The 15,111-nt window shown below is 48.2% G+C and overlaps 10 protein-coding genes across 10 annotated transcripts; 5 read left to right on the forward strand and 5 right to left on the reverse strand.

The window, feature by feature from the left end:
• Positions 1–494: 494 nt before the first annotated feature.
• Positions 495–1,317, forward strand: N7479_003221 (uncharacterized protein; the record flags this gene model as incomplete). The annotated part of the gene is made up of 2 exons (XM_057250918.1): positions 495–769; positions 834–1,317. 2 exons carry the CDS (start codon positions 495–497, stop codon positions 1,315–1,317), a joined length of 759 nt encoding a protein of 252 aa, XP_057110243.1.
• Positions 1,318–1,403: 86 nt separating this feature from the next.
• On the reverse strand, positions 1,404–3,551 carry N7479_003222 (rRNA-processing protein MPP10; the record flags this gene model as incomplete). The annotated part of the gene is made up of 1 exon (XM_057250919.1): positions 1,404–3,551. One exon carries the CDS (start codon positions 3,549–3,551, stop codon positions 1,404–1,406), a length of 2,148 nt encoding a protein of 715 aa, XP_057110244.1.
• Positions 3,552–4,492: 941 nt separating this feature from the next.
• Positions 4,493–5,588, forward strand: N7479_003223 (oxidoreductase, short-chain dehydrogenase/reductase family; the record flags this gene model as incomplete). The annotated part of the gene is made up of 4 exons (XM_057250920.1): positions 4,493–4,553; positions 4,606–5,044; positions 5,109–5,353; positions 5,401–5,588. The coding sequence occupies 4 exons, from the start codon at positions 4,493–4,495 to the stop codon at positions 5,586–5,588; spliced, it is 933 nt and encodes a 310-aa protein (XP_057110245.1).
• A 226-nt stretch (positions 5,589–5,814) lies between these two features.
• N7479_003224 (thioredoxin peroxidase DOT5) lies at positions 5,815–6,556 on the reverse strand (the record flags this gene model as incomplete). The annotated part of the gene is made up of 2 exons (XM_057250921.1): positions 5,815–6,164; positions 6,274–6,556. 2 exons carry the CDS (start codon positions 6,554–6,556, stop codon positions 5,815–5,817), a joined length of 633 nt encoding a protein of 210 aa, XP_057110246.1.
• A 567-nt stretch (positions 6,557–7,123) lies between these two features.
• On the forward strand, positions 7,124–7,759 carry N7479_003225 (putative mitochondrial protein sorting (Msf1); the record flags this gene model as incomplete). The annotated part of the gene is made up of 2 exons (XM_057250922.1): positions 7,124–7,276; positions 7,340–7,759. 2 exons carry the CDS (start codon positions 7,124–7,126, stop codon positions 7,757–7,759), a joined length of 573 nt encoding a protein of 190 aa, XP_057110247.1.
• Positions 7,760–8,475: 716 nt separating this feature from the next.
• On the reverse strand, positions 8,476–9,496 carry N7479_003226 (uncharacterized protein; the record flags this gene model as incomplete). The annotated part of the gene is made up of 2 exons (XM_057250923.1): positions 8,476–9,235; positions 9,297–9,496. 2 exons carry the CDS (start codon positions 9,494–9,496, stop codon positions 8,476–8,478), a joined length of 960 nt encoding a protein of 319 aa, XP_057110248.1.
• A 365-nt stretch (positions 9,497–9,861) lies between these two features.
• Positions 9,862–11,387, forward strand: N7479_003227 (ethanolamine-phosphate cytidylyltransferase; the record flags this gene model as incomplete). Its single annotated transcript, XM_057250924.1, has 4 exons — positions 9,862–9,988; positions 10,049–10,166; positions 10,229–11,003; positions 11,055–11,387. 4 exons carry the CDS (start codon positions 9,862–9,864, stop codon positions 11,385–11,387), a joined length of 1,353 nt encoding a protein of 450 aa, XP_057110249.1.
• Positions 11,388–11,697: 310 nt separating this feature from the next.
• N7479_003228 (monothiol glutaredoxin GRX5) lies at positions 11,698–12,290 on the reverse strand (the record flags this gene model as incomplete). The annotated part of the gene is made up of 3 exons (XM_057250925.1): positions 11,698–11,852; positions 11,920–12,214; positions 12,267–12,290. 3 exons carry the CDS (start codon positions 12,288–12,290, stop codon positions 11,698–11,700), a joined length of 474 nt encoding a protein of 157 aa, XP_057110250.1.
• Positions 12,291–12,500: 210 nt separating this feature from the next.
• On the forward strand, positions 12,501–13,257 carry N7479_003229 (putative flavoprotein; the record flags this gene model as incomplete). The annotated part of the gene is made up of 2 exons (XM_057250926.1): positions 12,501–12,813; positions 12,866–13,257. 2 exons carry the CDS (start codon positions 12,501–12,503, stop codon positions 13,255–13,257), a joined length of 705 nt encoding a protein of 234 aa, XP_057110251.1.
• Positions 13,258–13,303: 46 nt separating this feature from the next.
• N7479_003230 (putative para-hydroxybenzoate-polyprenyltransferase Coq2) lies at positions 13,304–14,554 on the reverse strand (the record flags this gene model as incomplete). Its single annotated transcript, XM_057250927.1, has 1 exon — positions 13,304–14,554. One exon carries the CDS (start codon positions 14,552–14,554, stop codon positions 13,304–13,306), a length of 1,251 nt encoding a protein of 416 aa, XP_057110252.1.
• Between the last annotated feature and the right edge of the window lie 557 nt (positions 14,555–15,111).

Below are 15,111 nucleotides of genomic sequence, written 5' to 3' on the forward strand. Positions count from 1 at the left end.
AACCACTTCATTATATACATAACCTTAGAAGGCCAGAGGTAAACAGGTTCATTTAAACAAAATATCAACATAGTAATACTATAAGAAGTCCCTACATAACCATTATAGTACCTTTCCATATTTAGATTTCGATAATTACTCTATATTAGAAGACACTATTACCTCGAATAAGAACATGAATCCAAAGTATTGACACATAGATCTACATTCGCACGGGCCCTTGTCTTGGCTGGATCCAGTACTTTGTATATCAGATATACAATGCACACGATAGACCTCAGATATAGACATGCACCAAATAAAAGAATGCCCCTAAAAATCCATTCGATTTGGCTCTAAATAGTTGACCCATTTTAATAAACAAATCGCCACCCAACCAATCATGTGACCCTTTCAGGTCGAATTTACGATAAGCTACTCCGTACAGATCCCCCACTAAAAACTTTCTCCGATAAACAAATTCACAAACATCAACAATTCACAAATATCCCACAATGATAGAAATATCTATGCCGACTATTCCAGGTCCAGACCTGAGCCCACCATCAAGCCCAGGTGGACTCAATATCAGCGAATCCCTGGCCCCTACGCGCGAACTCAAAGTCGCCGCCGTGACCACAGACATCTCATTCGACGGACTCCTGAAAGAACCATTGCTATTAAAAGAAGATCTCAAAGATGGATGTGGCGGACAATTATGGCCAGCAGGGATGGTCTTGTCCAAATACCTCCTTACTCGTCATGCCACTGATCTATCTGATAAAACAATGTAGGTGCTCTCATCTGGGGTATTCCTATTTCTCCTCGCTTCGTCCTAACCTAATCTTCAATAGTGTGGAACTCGGAGCTGGAGGTGGCCTTGTTGGACTCGCAATAGCACGCGGGTGTCATCTCGAAAAACCAATCTATATCACAGACCAAGAACCTATGTTTTCCCTAATGAAGTCCAACATTGAGCTAAACAATCTCGGCCCGAATGCGACTGCTGCGATACTAAACTGGGGAGAACCGATCCCAGACCAGATTCCTTCGAAACCAGATGTCATCATCGCTGCAGACTGCGTCTATTTCGAGCCGGCATTCCCTCTTTTGATCACTACGCTCCAGGACCTCCTGGGACCTAACTCGGTCTGTTACTTCTGTTACAAGCGTCGCAGACGTGCCGACATGCGGTTTATGAAGATGGCGAAAAAGGCTTTCGAAATGGAGCAAGTCCGTGACGATCCTGCGGCTGAATCGTATAGTAGAGAGAACATCTTTATCTACACGATACGTGCCAAACGTCTTGAGCAGAAAAAGATGACACAAGATGAATAATATGTGCAATGCTAGAAAATAGATTTTATGTAGTAGAAAATATGACTCCTGAATAGTACATACTGGCTCTTTAAAATTCACCCCCCTTACAATTTCAGATTGTCTCCTCTGTTTTTGGCGCCCTCGTGGACAGAGCCACCGTCGATATTCGTCATACGGCCCTCCTTGTCAATGACCTTGACTCCGCCCTTCTTCAGGTCTGAAATCATTTGCTGCTTCTCGGCTGACTTGCTAGACTTTTTCTCGGTAGGTTTGGCAGCATCGGCCTTCTTTTGGGTTTGCTTATTCTGGCGTCTGTTCTTGGCCTTCTGCTCACGGGTCATCTCCTCCTTGGAGATAGACGCGCCGGTCTTGAGGATGACCTCTCCCGCAACTCGGCCATTATCACCGGGTGCGTAGATCTCCTGTGGTGCAAGTCCAACAGGGCCACCGGCAGCACTGCCAGCCGTTGGGCGTGCCTCTTCCATCATGATTGTGGGAGCATCGGTAACGACGTTGATGCTTGCTTGGGCGATCTTGGGCTTGTAGTGCCAGTTGCATAGCGTATCCAATTGAGCACTGACCTCGTTCCAAAGACTGGTGATCTCGGCATGTTCCCGCATCAACTTGCGGTCCTTAGTATCCACGAAGTTGGGATCGTTAGCGCGAAGATGTTCGGTTTCATACATCTCAGCCAGACCCTGCTCCGCCTTGGTATCAGACAGTTCGAAGCGGGGTTTCTTTCCGGCTTGCTGACTCTCGGCGCCTGGCCGACGGCGGATGACTTCGTCGAACTCCATGGCGAGAATTCGGCGCTTGATCAGTTCTTCGATGTCCTCGGTGGTTTCGTTGGTGTTGACGGGAACGGGTTTTCCAATTCGTTCAAAGTCAAGGTCTTCTTCAATGAGAGAATTGATGGGTCGCTCGACAGCTCTGGCCTCACCAGTATACATCCATTCTTTCTTGGACACGTTAGCCGCCTCCAGACGACGGATTTCATCTGCGATTCGTGCTCTCTGCTTCTCATGTGTAGAACGTGGAGCAGTAGGATCTGCACCATCAAGATCCTGCTCTTCTTCCTCGGCAGAACCCGCATCCTCATCGTCAAACAAGTCCCGTCGAACATCGTCCATAGCGCGTTTGACATCGTTTTCATCGACCGCCGGTGCATCGGGTTGGGTTTTCGGGAGGGCGCGATGTTTCTTGTTGGAAACTTTGCGGGGTGGAGGCGCGAAGAAATCGGCGTATTTGATATCACTGGTGTTGACCCAGGCAGCGGCTTCACCGTCGTCCATGTCCATATCCATATCCACCGCGTCTTCGTCAGAATCGGAGTCGCCGTGGAGATCGGCATTGCCGAAAGTTGGCCCTTCCTCCTCACTATCATCCATATTTTCGTCTTCCTTTTCTGATGGGCGTGGAATCTTCGATTTATTGTCCTTGTGAATGGTCGCAGAATTTCCAGCTATCAACGGGTTCGAATGCCAGTCGAGATCCTCCTCGTCACTGTCTTCCTGCTCGGGTCCTCCTACGGCATCCTGTCTTTCCAAAGCCTCGGACTGCTTGTTGAAGTCGTCGATGGAGAAGAATCCGTCGTTCAGTCCAAATTTATCCTCGACAAATACTTCGGGCTCTTCTTCGGCAGAGCCAGCTGAGGAATTATCATCGTCCATGTCTTCAATGTCTTCCATGTCATCGTCAGATCCCATTTCGACCTCCTGGTCAGCCTCTTCGTCGAGATCTTCTTCGGCGTCTGAGCCCTCCTCGGAAAGGTCTTCAAGCATGCTCTCGTGGCTGTCGCTATCGCTTTGCGCACCCTCGGGGTCAGAGATATCCTCGGGCTGCTCAGAGTCCGCTGACTCCATGTAGCCACCATGTTGGGAAATCAAAGTGATATCGCGCTCAATCTCGTCGCCAGTCGACTCAAGAATCCGTGTTGCTTGCTCCCATATTTGATTCGAGGTGAAACCGTCCACGTAGAGGTTCTTCAATTGGAGCTGGGTGACTGAATCCGATTCGACGTTTGACCTTTTGCGCTTTTTGTTGAGTTGTCGGCGAGTGGTCTGGGCATCTACGACAGAACCGGCAAGGGAGTCCAGGATGTGCTTTGCAGAATCCACGACGGTGGTATGTAAATCGTTCGTGGGACGGAGGAAACCCCAGGGCGAGGACAGAGCGGACGAGAGGGCCATCTGTTCTGAGGGTTTGGCGGTATCAGCCGAGACGGAATTGGATTTTGACTGCCTTTTCGCCATTGTGAAAAGAGCCAGGCAACTTATTGCAATACCAAGAGTCTCGAGAAGCGGAAAGCCTGATAGAAAAAATTATCGCCGGGCGGACGGTCAAGAGCCAATCATGTTGCTTGGTGATAAGATAAGGATCCATCGCCAGTATATCGGGAGGTACTACTACAACATACAACTAGAACGCTTGTCACTACTCTCTATACTGATTTATTACGGTTCACTTCTAATAAAATCATTTGTTATTTCATATAAATAACCAAGACTGCAAGTTTTAAGCCAAAAGTATTAGAAATCACTTGAGATACTGGATCCAAGGCTTTAGAGGTGTGTATAACAGTACTTGATCAATGTTTTCCCATCCTCTTTTTTGCTCACAAACAAAACATCATGCTCTTCATACAGAAAGTGTACATGAAAAAGTGATCTGGATTGTTGCGGTTTCGAGCCAGGTGAAGAACGCCACCAACTAAGCATGTAGGCAAATGACGCCAAACCTCTGTCATACACATGTTGGTACCTAACCTCTACGGCGAACGTGGTTCAAATATGGATATCAACAAGATCATCCGTACATCAAACACCTCTTTTAATTGGACATACAAATTGTCCCTAGAATGGGCAGCTTGTGGCTACAACAGTGAAGAATCGAATAGTCCAACGTGGCCGAAACCACCGCCACAGAAATGGTCTAGAACAGAGACGACCTGGGTGGCTCATAGCTTCTAGAGTTGTAAATCGCCTCAGTTTAGGCAAAGCTTGGAAGAAATGGAATGTAAGTAGACCATCATAGTGACATTTATGGGCTAGCTTCGGTTTTTGGTGGCCATATATCACCTTTCTTACTTAAATGGTGATTTCCTGCATAGATATGTGTATCATTTTTACAAATTTACACACAATTGATCGATACCCATCACACTTGTCCATATTTACGCCCTTAGCCTGTCAATATGCCTGTCGGCCAGTATATCGAGCGCGAGGCCAGTGGGTCTAAATCCCAATTTGCGCCAGGTGAGTAAAGTATTGTTTCTCAAGTATTGATTTCTGACATGATACTTCATAGGCCACAAGATTCCCATTCAACACCTGACAAAGCCGGGTCTGCAGTCTGATATGGGAGATCCCAAGCCTGTGTCTACTCATATTCCTACCGAGGATTATGGGTATCAGATCTACAAAGCCGCTGGAAAGCTCGAAGCAAAGAAAGCAATCATCACCGGAGGTGATTCAGGAATTGGCCGGGCCGTTGCAATCTTGTTTGCAATGGAGGGTGCGTCAAGTATAATCATTTACTTGCCAGAAGAGGAGTCGGATGCGCAAGAGACAAAGAAGAGAGTCGAAGAATATGGACAACAGTGCCATACCCTTGCTATTGATATTCGCAAGAAGGAGAATTGTAAAAAAATCATCGATGTGGCCCTGCAAAAGATGGGTGGCATTGACATTCTTGTGAACAACGCGGCGTTCCAAGACATGCTGAGCGATATCAGCGAGCTCGATGAGTGAGTAGCCTTATATTATTACTGATCTTCGGCCAATGCATCCATCCTACTAATGCACCAAAAGATCCCAGTGGGAGAAAACCTTCGACACCAACATCCATTCGTTCTTTTATCTTTCCAAGTATTCTCTTCCTCATATGAAACAGGGAGCTACCATCATCAATTGCGCATCCGTCAATCCTTATATTGGCCGAGGTGATCTCCTGGATTACACCTCGACTAAAGGAGCCATTGTCGCGTTTACTCGCGCCTTGTCAAACCAACAGTTGAAGAAGGGCATTCGGGTCAATTGTGTTTGCCCTGGTCCGAGTAGGTCCTCCATATCTCTATTCCAAGTCAAATGCTAATAAGACAAGTCTGGACGCCCCTGATTCCCGCGACAATGCAAACCGGGGCCATGGAACAGTTCCACGCAGTGCCGATTGGTCGACCGGGTCAGCCTAGCGAGGTCGCAACCTGTTTCGTTTTCCTCGCAAGCCAGGACAGCAGCTATATTTCCGGACAGTGTTTGCATCCCAACGGAGGTATGATGGTCAATGGATAGGGGGAAGCCATAAGGAATCAAGTGTGCTGTACCAATTTTAACTGTATAGATTGGAATCCACAGCATTCAAGAAAAACCCTGAAAGTCCCTGACTCATGTCCCTAATAATCTACGCCAAACACGTACACCTAGAAATAAACCACCATAGATGGTGCCATACATGTAATATCTGGTATCTTAGTGTCGCTTGTTGTGATTGTGACCGTACACCACCACTCGAGTCGAATCACTCTGCTTTATCACCTTCCTCCTTGGTATCTCCCACACTAGGCGCATTGGCAACAATCTTTTGGACAGCGTCCACAGTCGCGTCTGGGCCACCGGCCTCGCGAAGCAAGACCTTACCCTTCTTATCCACGGCAAAGACACCTCGTGTTGTACCCTTGGGGGACTTCTTGAACCCAATGGCTGCAATAAGAGTAGCCTTGGGGTCACACATGAGAGGGTAGGGTAGGTTCTGTCTTGTCTTGAACGTGGTGTTGGCCTTGGGAGAATCGCCTGAAAGACCGTAGATTGAAAGACCAGTAGAAGTCAGGTGGGTGTGGTTGTCACGGAACAAGCAAGCTTGCTTGGTACCTGGGTGAAGCTGTGTAAGCGGTCTGCTAGAGTGGAATGATTGCAAAAGATGCCAAGAACACAGCCCTGTCCTCTCAAGAGAAGCACTGAGCAGGACATAGGGACTTACAGCCAGGTGTTGAGGCTTTGGGGTAAGTAAAGAAAACCACGCCCGACTTGCTCTCCTCGAGGAGCTTCTTCAAAGTTGTTTTTTCGCCCTCATTGGTCTCGAATTCGCCACCGAAAGTTTCTATGTCGATTGTGTCATCCACCTCAGGGACCTTTGGCGCGGGGCTTTTTTCAGTATCAATATCCGTAACAGCTTCCTCTTGTTTGGGCTTGGGAGCTTGTTTGGTCTTCTTCTCTGGGACAGGGAGTGGGACTGGCGCCTTGCGCTTCCTGAGTTCGACCATGATGTGGAGCAAAGGAGAAAATATAAAGACCCGGACAGAGGAATATGTATTGAATAGAGTTAATTTGACGTTCTGGAACACATCAGCTGCATATCTGCCCGGTGCGGGCAGCTGTGCTGTTGATTAGATAAGCATAGATTAGATAAGCAGACCTGGAGGAACCGGGAAAACCCGGTGGCGCTGTGGCGCTGAAGTACTGTGGCGTTCCGAACGCGCCCTGGCCCTGACCCGAAGGGAAAAAAAAAGGATTTTTCCCCTCAGAAGGTCGATCGTTAAAATCCACTCTTCTCCATTTTCTCTTTATCTGACTTACTCATATTTGCCTCCCGATTTCTTCATAGACTTAGATTTAATTCACTTTCTGCAAACTCCGTCATATCCCATCCCTCACACTCGACTTGAATCAGTCTGAGACTACTTTCTCTACCTCGGTTTCCTCAACACTACTATTCTATCCTATCCTATCCGCCACAGCGCCTGTCAAGGCTGCCGATACTTCATCCAAATACCTTATCTCAAGACGACGCGACCCAACGGCATCGTTGAGGTGAACTCCGACTCGCAGCTATGAAGGTCTTTTCTTCCGAATGCACATTCGACTACTCGTGGGACGAAGTATCAACAGCGAACTGGCGCAAGTACTGTCCCTGGAATGATAAGTCTACACACGTTGTGGGCGTAGACACGCTCTCTCGAACCGTCGACCCGAGCACTGGCATTGTGAGTCGTTCAACCTCGAAGTAGAACTATCCTAAAACCGTTGTACTAACCTTTGCCTCATAGTTGCGAACCGAGCGTCTTATCACGTGTGATCAGTCTGTACCAAAATGGGTTCTCTCGATTCTTGGTGGATCGAATACCTCTCACGTCTATGAAATCTCTTATGTCGATCCGGTTGCAAAGAAGGTGACCATGTGTTCCACCAATTTGACATGGTCGAACGTGCTCAGCGTCCGCGAGACTGTTATCTACAAGCAATCCTCCCTTAGCCCGGCCACTACGACCGAATTCAGCCAGGAAGCAAAAATCACCGCTCTCTGCGGTGGATGGCAAAAGATCAAGAACAAGGTTGAAGAGGCAAGCGTGGATCGGTTCCGTGAGAATGCCAAGATGGGCCGCGAAGGATTCGAAACTGTCCTCGAGATGAGCCGCCGCGTCTTTGGCGAACAACGCGAACTTGAAAAGCAAAGTCTCCAATCATAAGTGTCCCATACCCTCGACATACGTCCCGCGATATCTTCTCGATATCTCAACATCTCAACATCATATCTCTTGTTTTTATCCCTCATCATTCAACATCAAGCGACTGCATATTCCGGCGTCTGTTTTTACATATTCGAGCATGTGGCGCTAAAGTGGAGTTCCTTGTCTTTTCCTGGCCTTTCTCGATTCTCGATTCTCGATTCTCGACTCTTTCAATCTGCTCATGAATACCACCTTTTGTCTCACGAAGCCGCATGGCCAAGAAAAGTTCTCAATTAAGTTATTTTGAGCGAGTTGTCTTTTTATCCTGCTTTTTATACCGAATCGCCCCGATCAAGAAGGCAGCACAGATGTATCATTAGAACCTCTCAAACTTAGATCTGAAATTCTATTATCGTACAACACTCGAAAGAATAGTCGGCCGCTTATGTGGCCTTGGCAATTTTTCTAGATGTCTTCTCAGATGCTTTTTCCAGATGTATTTCCCCCTAGATATTTCACACCTTATGGATGTTGAAGCTAGGAAGTTAAGAATAATTGGCTGCAAATATACAATGTAGGTGATGAAAAAGGTGTAAAATGTGCAAAGCAACTTTTCCATGTGATAACATGTGATTCACCTTGATAAATTCATATCTCATAAAATCTGACCATATGTCCTGTCAAAATTTGACCTTAAACACCAGACCCAAATAAAGAGCAGCGAAACCTTGCTGCTATCCCAATAAACCGCCAAGCACCACCCGGCTGACCCCAGAAATCTCACTTTTGACACTATTTCGGCTCGCGTCTTCGAACTCACGTACTGCGCCGGCGACCATGATCTTTCGTAACCTGGCATCTGCTTTGGAAAATGTCTCGCCCAGGGCTACAGTACAGACAGTTGGAGATGATACCAGAGAAGCGAGTCGGCTATAAGTGTCGATCAAGACATCGCACAGGGTTGCGAACGTCTCAAAGAAGTCTGGCTCGAATGGCAACGATGGTGTGAGAAGATAAGTGTATTCCTCGCCAGGAAGAAGATCCGAAGACTCTGTGAGTGGGAAGGAGGTGACTGAAGCCGCCGCAGACGAAGCAGACCCGAGATTCCCTGCCGTGCTCTTCAAGTCTGATGGGTCACTGGACTGCATTGGAAGTCCGATTTCGTTCGCAGAGCTGGCACGTCGTGTTTTGGTACCTGCATGTGTCGCCCGCTTAAACATTTGGGGTATACGGGCCCTTGCAAGACTTGACGAGGAACTGCCATCTGGGGGATGCACTTGCTGGAATGCTTCGAATTCCAGTAGTAAAGCATTTAGGGCACGCACATACTCGAACGGCGTGGAGTTAACATCGAGTATTGTGGGCAATGACAAGCCTAGAAGCAAGTAATTGATTGCACGGCGAGAAAGTTTCCGGGCTTCAAAGTATGGCAGACGGGATATATCAGCCCGGGAGAAATGCACAGTATTAAACCAATAAACCCGTCCTTCGTGACTATATGTAGCACAGCATGCATTAGAAGTGCTCCGGTCTAGCTGGGCTGCGATTCACTCACGCCTTTCTCAAATAGTCAAGAGTCGATATCCGTTTCGCGGCCATTTCATGGATCTGTTGATAGATTGCAGCTGCACTTTGCGGGCCGAGAAGGCCTCCGCTGACGACTGGAGGTGGAATACCATATGCTCCTTCATATGCACCACTGGACTTGCCGGTGTCCCGCCGCGAGATGCTCGGGGCAAATGTAGATGGGATCATTGGTGTTGGTAGACAATTTCGGGGCAAAATAAAATGATGCGACCCGGCGAAAGTGGACAGGGGTCGATAGGAGGACAAGGCGGAGGTGTTAGAAAAGATGAGGGAGCAAGAAAACGAATAGACCACCTTGGTAGACTGATAGGCGAGTTGGTTAAGACCTCAATATGTTCAAATGTTGTATTCAAAAGTTATGAAACTCAGGAGACCCGGAGAAAGTTCCCCGCAAGCCAGACCGTCAACGGCGATGCCGAAGATTACTGTAACCGTACCCATGTAATTTACCTTTGTCGATCACATCCCCTCCCCCTCCTATACAATTCAGTTCTATAATTTGGAACAATTTTGAATTGTTTAATCTTGCGAAAATGGACTCAACACCCCTAGAGGAGCAGGTTCCTCTGCCTGGACAATGGCCTGCTGATCCCCAGGAAGATGTACCCATCTCGGAGGACCGACTTTGGGTGGATGGATGCTTCGATTTCAGCCATCACGGTAGGTTTGCAATTACTACCAAGTCAATTGCTGTGAGCTAATCTTTGAGTCGCTCTACAGGTCATGCTGGTGCTATGCTTCAAGCCCGCCGGCTAGGAAAGGCCCTTTACGTTGGAATACACTCCGATCAAGCTATCCTCGAGAACAAGGGTCCGACAGTGATGTCACTGGAAGAACGGTTGGTTTGATCTCAAACTGGTCTAGGTTTCGGATTATGGTGCTAACGTCATTATTATCTAGTGTCGCAGCCGTTGACGCGTGTCGATGGGCAACTCAGAGTGTTCCCCATGCCCCCTATGTGACCTATTTACCCTGGGTATCCCACTACGGATGCAAATATGTTGTCCACGGAGACGACATTACTTCCGACAGCGATGGAAATGATTGTTACCGCTTCGTCAAAGCTGCTGGACGCTTCCGTGTTGTCAAACGTACCCCGGGCATATCGACAACCGACCTTGTTGGCCGCATGCTGTTGTGCACCCGGAACCACTTTGTCAAATCGGTGAAGGCCACACTCGCTGGACTAGAAGGGTATGGAAGTCCTGAGGAGCGCAAGGCTTCTGCTGCAGATCTTGTGCAGAGAATCAAGGATTATGCGACGGACGAGAGTGGTCTTCAGCCTGGTCCTCAGGTGTGGACATGGACTGGCTCAGGCACTGCGAAGATGGACCATGTTGTCGAGGAGGCTGGCCTGTTCGAGACGTTAGTTGATGGAAAGGGACCCAAACCTGGGCAGAGAGTTGTTTATGTTGATGGAGGGTTCGATCTCTTCTCCTCCGGTCACATTGCGTTCCTGCGCAAAGTCACGGAGCTCGAGGAGTCCGAGGGCCGGAAACGTGGCTGGTATGAGCCAGACCAAGTTGAAAAGAGGTTGAAGGACTACGGAGAGGACTATGCACCGTCATATATTGTCGCAGGTATCCATGATGACGATGTGATCAACCATTGGAAGGGCTTGAACTACCCCATCATGAACATTTTCGAACGTGGTCTCTGTGTTCTTCAATGCCGCGTAAGTTTTTTTTTTGTTTTCATCTCTTCGAGTTGCTAATATTCGCCAAAGTACATCAATGCTGTCATATTCTCTGCACCATTCACCCCCAGCGAACCATACCTGAAGACAATCCCATGGGGCATTCCCGACGCTGTCTACCATGGACCCACAACCTTCATTCCGCTAACATATGATCCGTACACTGCTCCCAAGCGGATGGGAATCTTCCGGGAAGCCGAGCAGCATGCCTTCCAACACGTGAACGCTGGCGAAATTGTTGGTCGGATCCTAAAAAGCCGTGAAGCTTATGAAGCCAGGCAACGCGCCAAGCTGGACAAGGCCATTACCGAGGATCTGGTGAAGTCAAAAGAGGCAGCTGAAGCAGCTCAGGCAGCTCAATAGGCTGGCTGTCGACTTTTGCGAGAAATACTAATCATGTAATGAAGAACAACTGTACATATGATGTTAGACCTCATCAACTGGGGTTTTTTCTTCGAAAGTGTCTACCTCATTCGTTCGCATGACAGCTTGTGACAATTTGAACCACTAGAACAGATAGATTATAGATCACCTTCCATTTGTCAAATAAAAAAACCAACTATCTGACCAGCAGGATATTAAGACCAGAATACATTAGAGACAAATAATTTTACAGAGACAGCCATCTATCAAATTGATAGGCTGACATCTTCCACTCGGACTCGGCTGCTATTTATTCATCCGCCGCAACCAGAACACCCTTAGTCTCCAAAAGCTTCGCAAGCTCACCATTTTGGTGCATGGACATCAAGATATCACAACCACCAATGAACTCCTTCTCAATGTATAGCTGGGGAATAGTAGGCCACTCAGAGTATTCCTTGACACCTGTAAACGGAACACAATTAGCAATCCGAAACTGGCAGCAAGTCAACACTAGATAATCCCAACATACCTTCGCGCAGCTCCGGATCCTCCAGCACGTTGAAAGCAACAAACTTCTTAGGATCAACGCCCTGCAGGCCCAGGATTTGAATGGAGGCACGGGAGAAACCACATTGCGGAGTCTCCGGTGTACCCTTCATGAACAGAACGACGGGAGCGGAAGAGACCGCCTTATCGATCGCCGTCCGGGTCTCGTTGGACAGAAGGCGTGCATGGAGGACAGAAGGAATAGAAGGGCCCGTGGGGAATTGGATGGCCGAGCGGACGGGACGCAAAAAGGTTGGTCGCGAGACCGGGCGGAAAGCCTGTGTAATTCATGTTAGCTGGGTGATCTTGCGGGGAATATTCCATACACACCGATGCAACTGCTCTAGAAAACATGATTTTTGAAGGTGATGGTAGTTTACAAGAGAAGACCTCGGGAGGTTGACTTGCTCGGGGAACCTTGGGAAAGGTTTAGTATTATTTAATCAGCGGTTGGTCAAAGGTCGATCTCCACACTTCTAAGCTTTGTAGGGCTCTATGAACCACTCATCTTTCTCTTGTACAAAATTCTTATATTTCTTTTTATCCACAATATATTGCAAGGCAATGGATTCTCAAATATCGCCGCCTTTTATTGCCCAGCAGTATACAGATGATAAAAAGGTCCATGTGCTACTGGCAGCCGCTACCACTAAGCTACCCAACATTGCAGAGGCGCTATGTCGCAATGAAAATATCTCAGTCCGCATCCTAATCACTGAACCAGCGGAGAAGTTCCTTATCAGACAGAGCTCGGAGCAGCCGGTCTTCGACACTCTGCTTCAAATTGATGGTGTGGATGCTATCTACCGGGACGAAGATGAATGGTCTCCGTCATGGACGCGCGGGGCACCAGTCCTACATATTGAGCTACGCAAATGTCAGTGGCTACGTAGATACATGATAGAATGAACCAACTAACATCATCATAGGGGCACATATCCTTCTAGTTGCCCCAATGTCTGCAAATACCATGGCGAAAATGACCAATGGGATCGCCGACAATCTGCTTCTCTCAGTCATTAGGGCCTGGGATACTACTGGAGTAGTGGATATGGGATTCAAGACTCAGAAATCTATGGTCTTTGCAGCATTGGATATGGATAGACGTATGTACCGACATCCGGTGACCGAGAAGCAGCTTAAAGTCCTACGTGATGAGTGGGGATGGAGTGAATCAAACCCAAAAGGCTGGGTGACTGTGCTGCCTCCCATAGAGAGGAGCTCAGGTAGTGAAAATCTCGACACTGGAAACATGATGGATTGGAGAGATATCGTCAATGTCATCCAAAACTACGTTGCGGGATTGGTGCAGAAGCCGTGAAAAAAAAGGAACTAACCCTCGAACGCCTGTTTATATTGTTACATATCTATTGTGTCAATTCGGCCACGCGTTCTGGCTCCGTCGTATTGTACAAACCAAGGTACTGCGCCGCATACTCGGCAAGCAAGCCCAATGAGATTCCTCCACCAGTCAGCAGACATCCGTTCTTGAACCACCACCAGCAGTTCTGAACGCTCTTCAGCTGAACCTTCCAAATCATGAGACCAAGCGACAAAACGGCACTGCCGCAGCTGCCAACAAAGAAGACAGGTCCACAGCCGGCAGCAACTCCTGCAGCGGCGAGGAGCGAGACCTGGGTCACCGCCAGACCACTGAGGACAGCCTTGGTGTTGTGCTCATGACGGAGGGCAATTGATTTGATCCCGGCCTTAACATCGTCTTTAATGTCCATGTGTGCATAAATCATATCGTACAGAACTGTCCAAGCAATACAACTGGAATAAAGGGCACCTGCAGCCATCATGGCATCATGATTGGCAAGCAAGTCCACGCCCAACGCTGGGAATCCCATAATTGCTCCCCATGAAAAGGCAAGACCCAAGACAGCTTGCGGGTAATTGGTCACGCGCTTAGCAAGGGGGTAGGCCACCACGATAGGCATGCTAGGAATGCCATACCAAAGGCACTGAGTAGGGAACGAAAGAAGCACGCCCAAACCAGCCACCAACTGTGAGCCTGTGAAAAGGACTGCCTTTTTCGGCGAGAGTGCACCTCTGGCAATAGGTCGGAACTTGGTGCGCTCGACGTGAGGGTCCAGATTTCTATCCCACAGATCGTTGATCGCGCAGCCTGCACCACGCATGATCAGCGCACCGGAAAAGAACAGTGCTGCTGTACCCAGGACATGGAGCGGTGCCACACCAGCCATTGGCGCAGCGAGCAGGGTGGAAAACAGAGTTGGGAAGAATAGGTAGTATGTGCCCGTGGGCTTGTCCAGCCGCACCAATTCCGCATACGGTATCCATGAACTCGGCAAGGACGCAATCAAGCCTGTCTTCGGTGGGGTGTAGTGAGTTGCCGGGTTCTTCTCCGCGCTATCCGACTCGATTGGTTGTGTTGCGGGCGATTGCAATTGCGAGCTGTGTCGGGCCTGGACTTGAGTTGTTCGCAAGACATTGTATGAGGTGCCAGCGAGAGAACGGCTGCCTTTTAACGGCGTTGAGGAACAGGCACTGTGAGCGAGTGTGGAAAGGCGCCCATTGTACAGACCGAGGTTGACCTTTTGCCTGTATGGGGATAGCCGAGCGCGGAACAGACGGGAACTGGTGGAAAGCATGGCGAGGGCAGGGAATCTAGAAGCCGAACATGGGTCAATCAAGGCAATCGAATATTCATATTCTCAGGAGCCTCAAAGGTCTGGCCATCTGAAGATTTAGAGATGTCGGAAATTACATCGTCATGCAGAAAAAAGCCTAAGCCTATTTGGGGCATCAGATCTATGGAGCCCCGTCGCAATGTACGGAGTACTGAAACTATTAATTCTAGTACATTGAGTTGAACATTATGAAAGTAGATTCAATTTAGAGAAAGAAATCAGAATATTTCAGGTTCAAGTCCTTTAGAAAAACAATATATATACTTGAGTAAATGGTGAAATACGTGAGACTTTCAAGCTTCACGTGTAAATTTCTGCCTGAGGCCACAAAACGCGCCCTCTGGCGTCCCCCCAGAAGTTAATGATCGCCCAAATTAAACGGAATGGGGTGCGGCATCACTTTCTTTTACATCCCTCTTGACTTCCAAGCTTAAATTTACATCTTTTACTCTTCTGTCTGATCTACTTTACACCAGCGCACTCCTCCTCTGCTCCTTCCTACTCCTGTTAATTGTCTC

The sequence above is a fragment of the Penicillium vulpinum genome (assembly GCF_028829585.1).
Source record: "Penicillium vulpinum strain IBT 29486 chromosome Unknown utg000002l_segment0_segment0, whole genome shotgun sequence".
Classification (NCBI taxonomy): domain Eukaryota; kingdom Fungi; phylum Ascomycota; class Eurotiomycetes; order Eurotiales; family Aspergillaceae; genus Penicillium; species Penicillium vulpinum.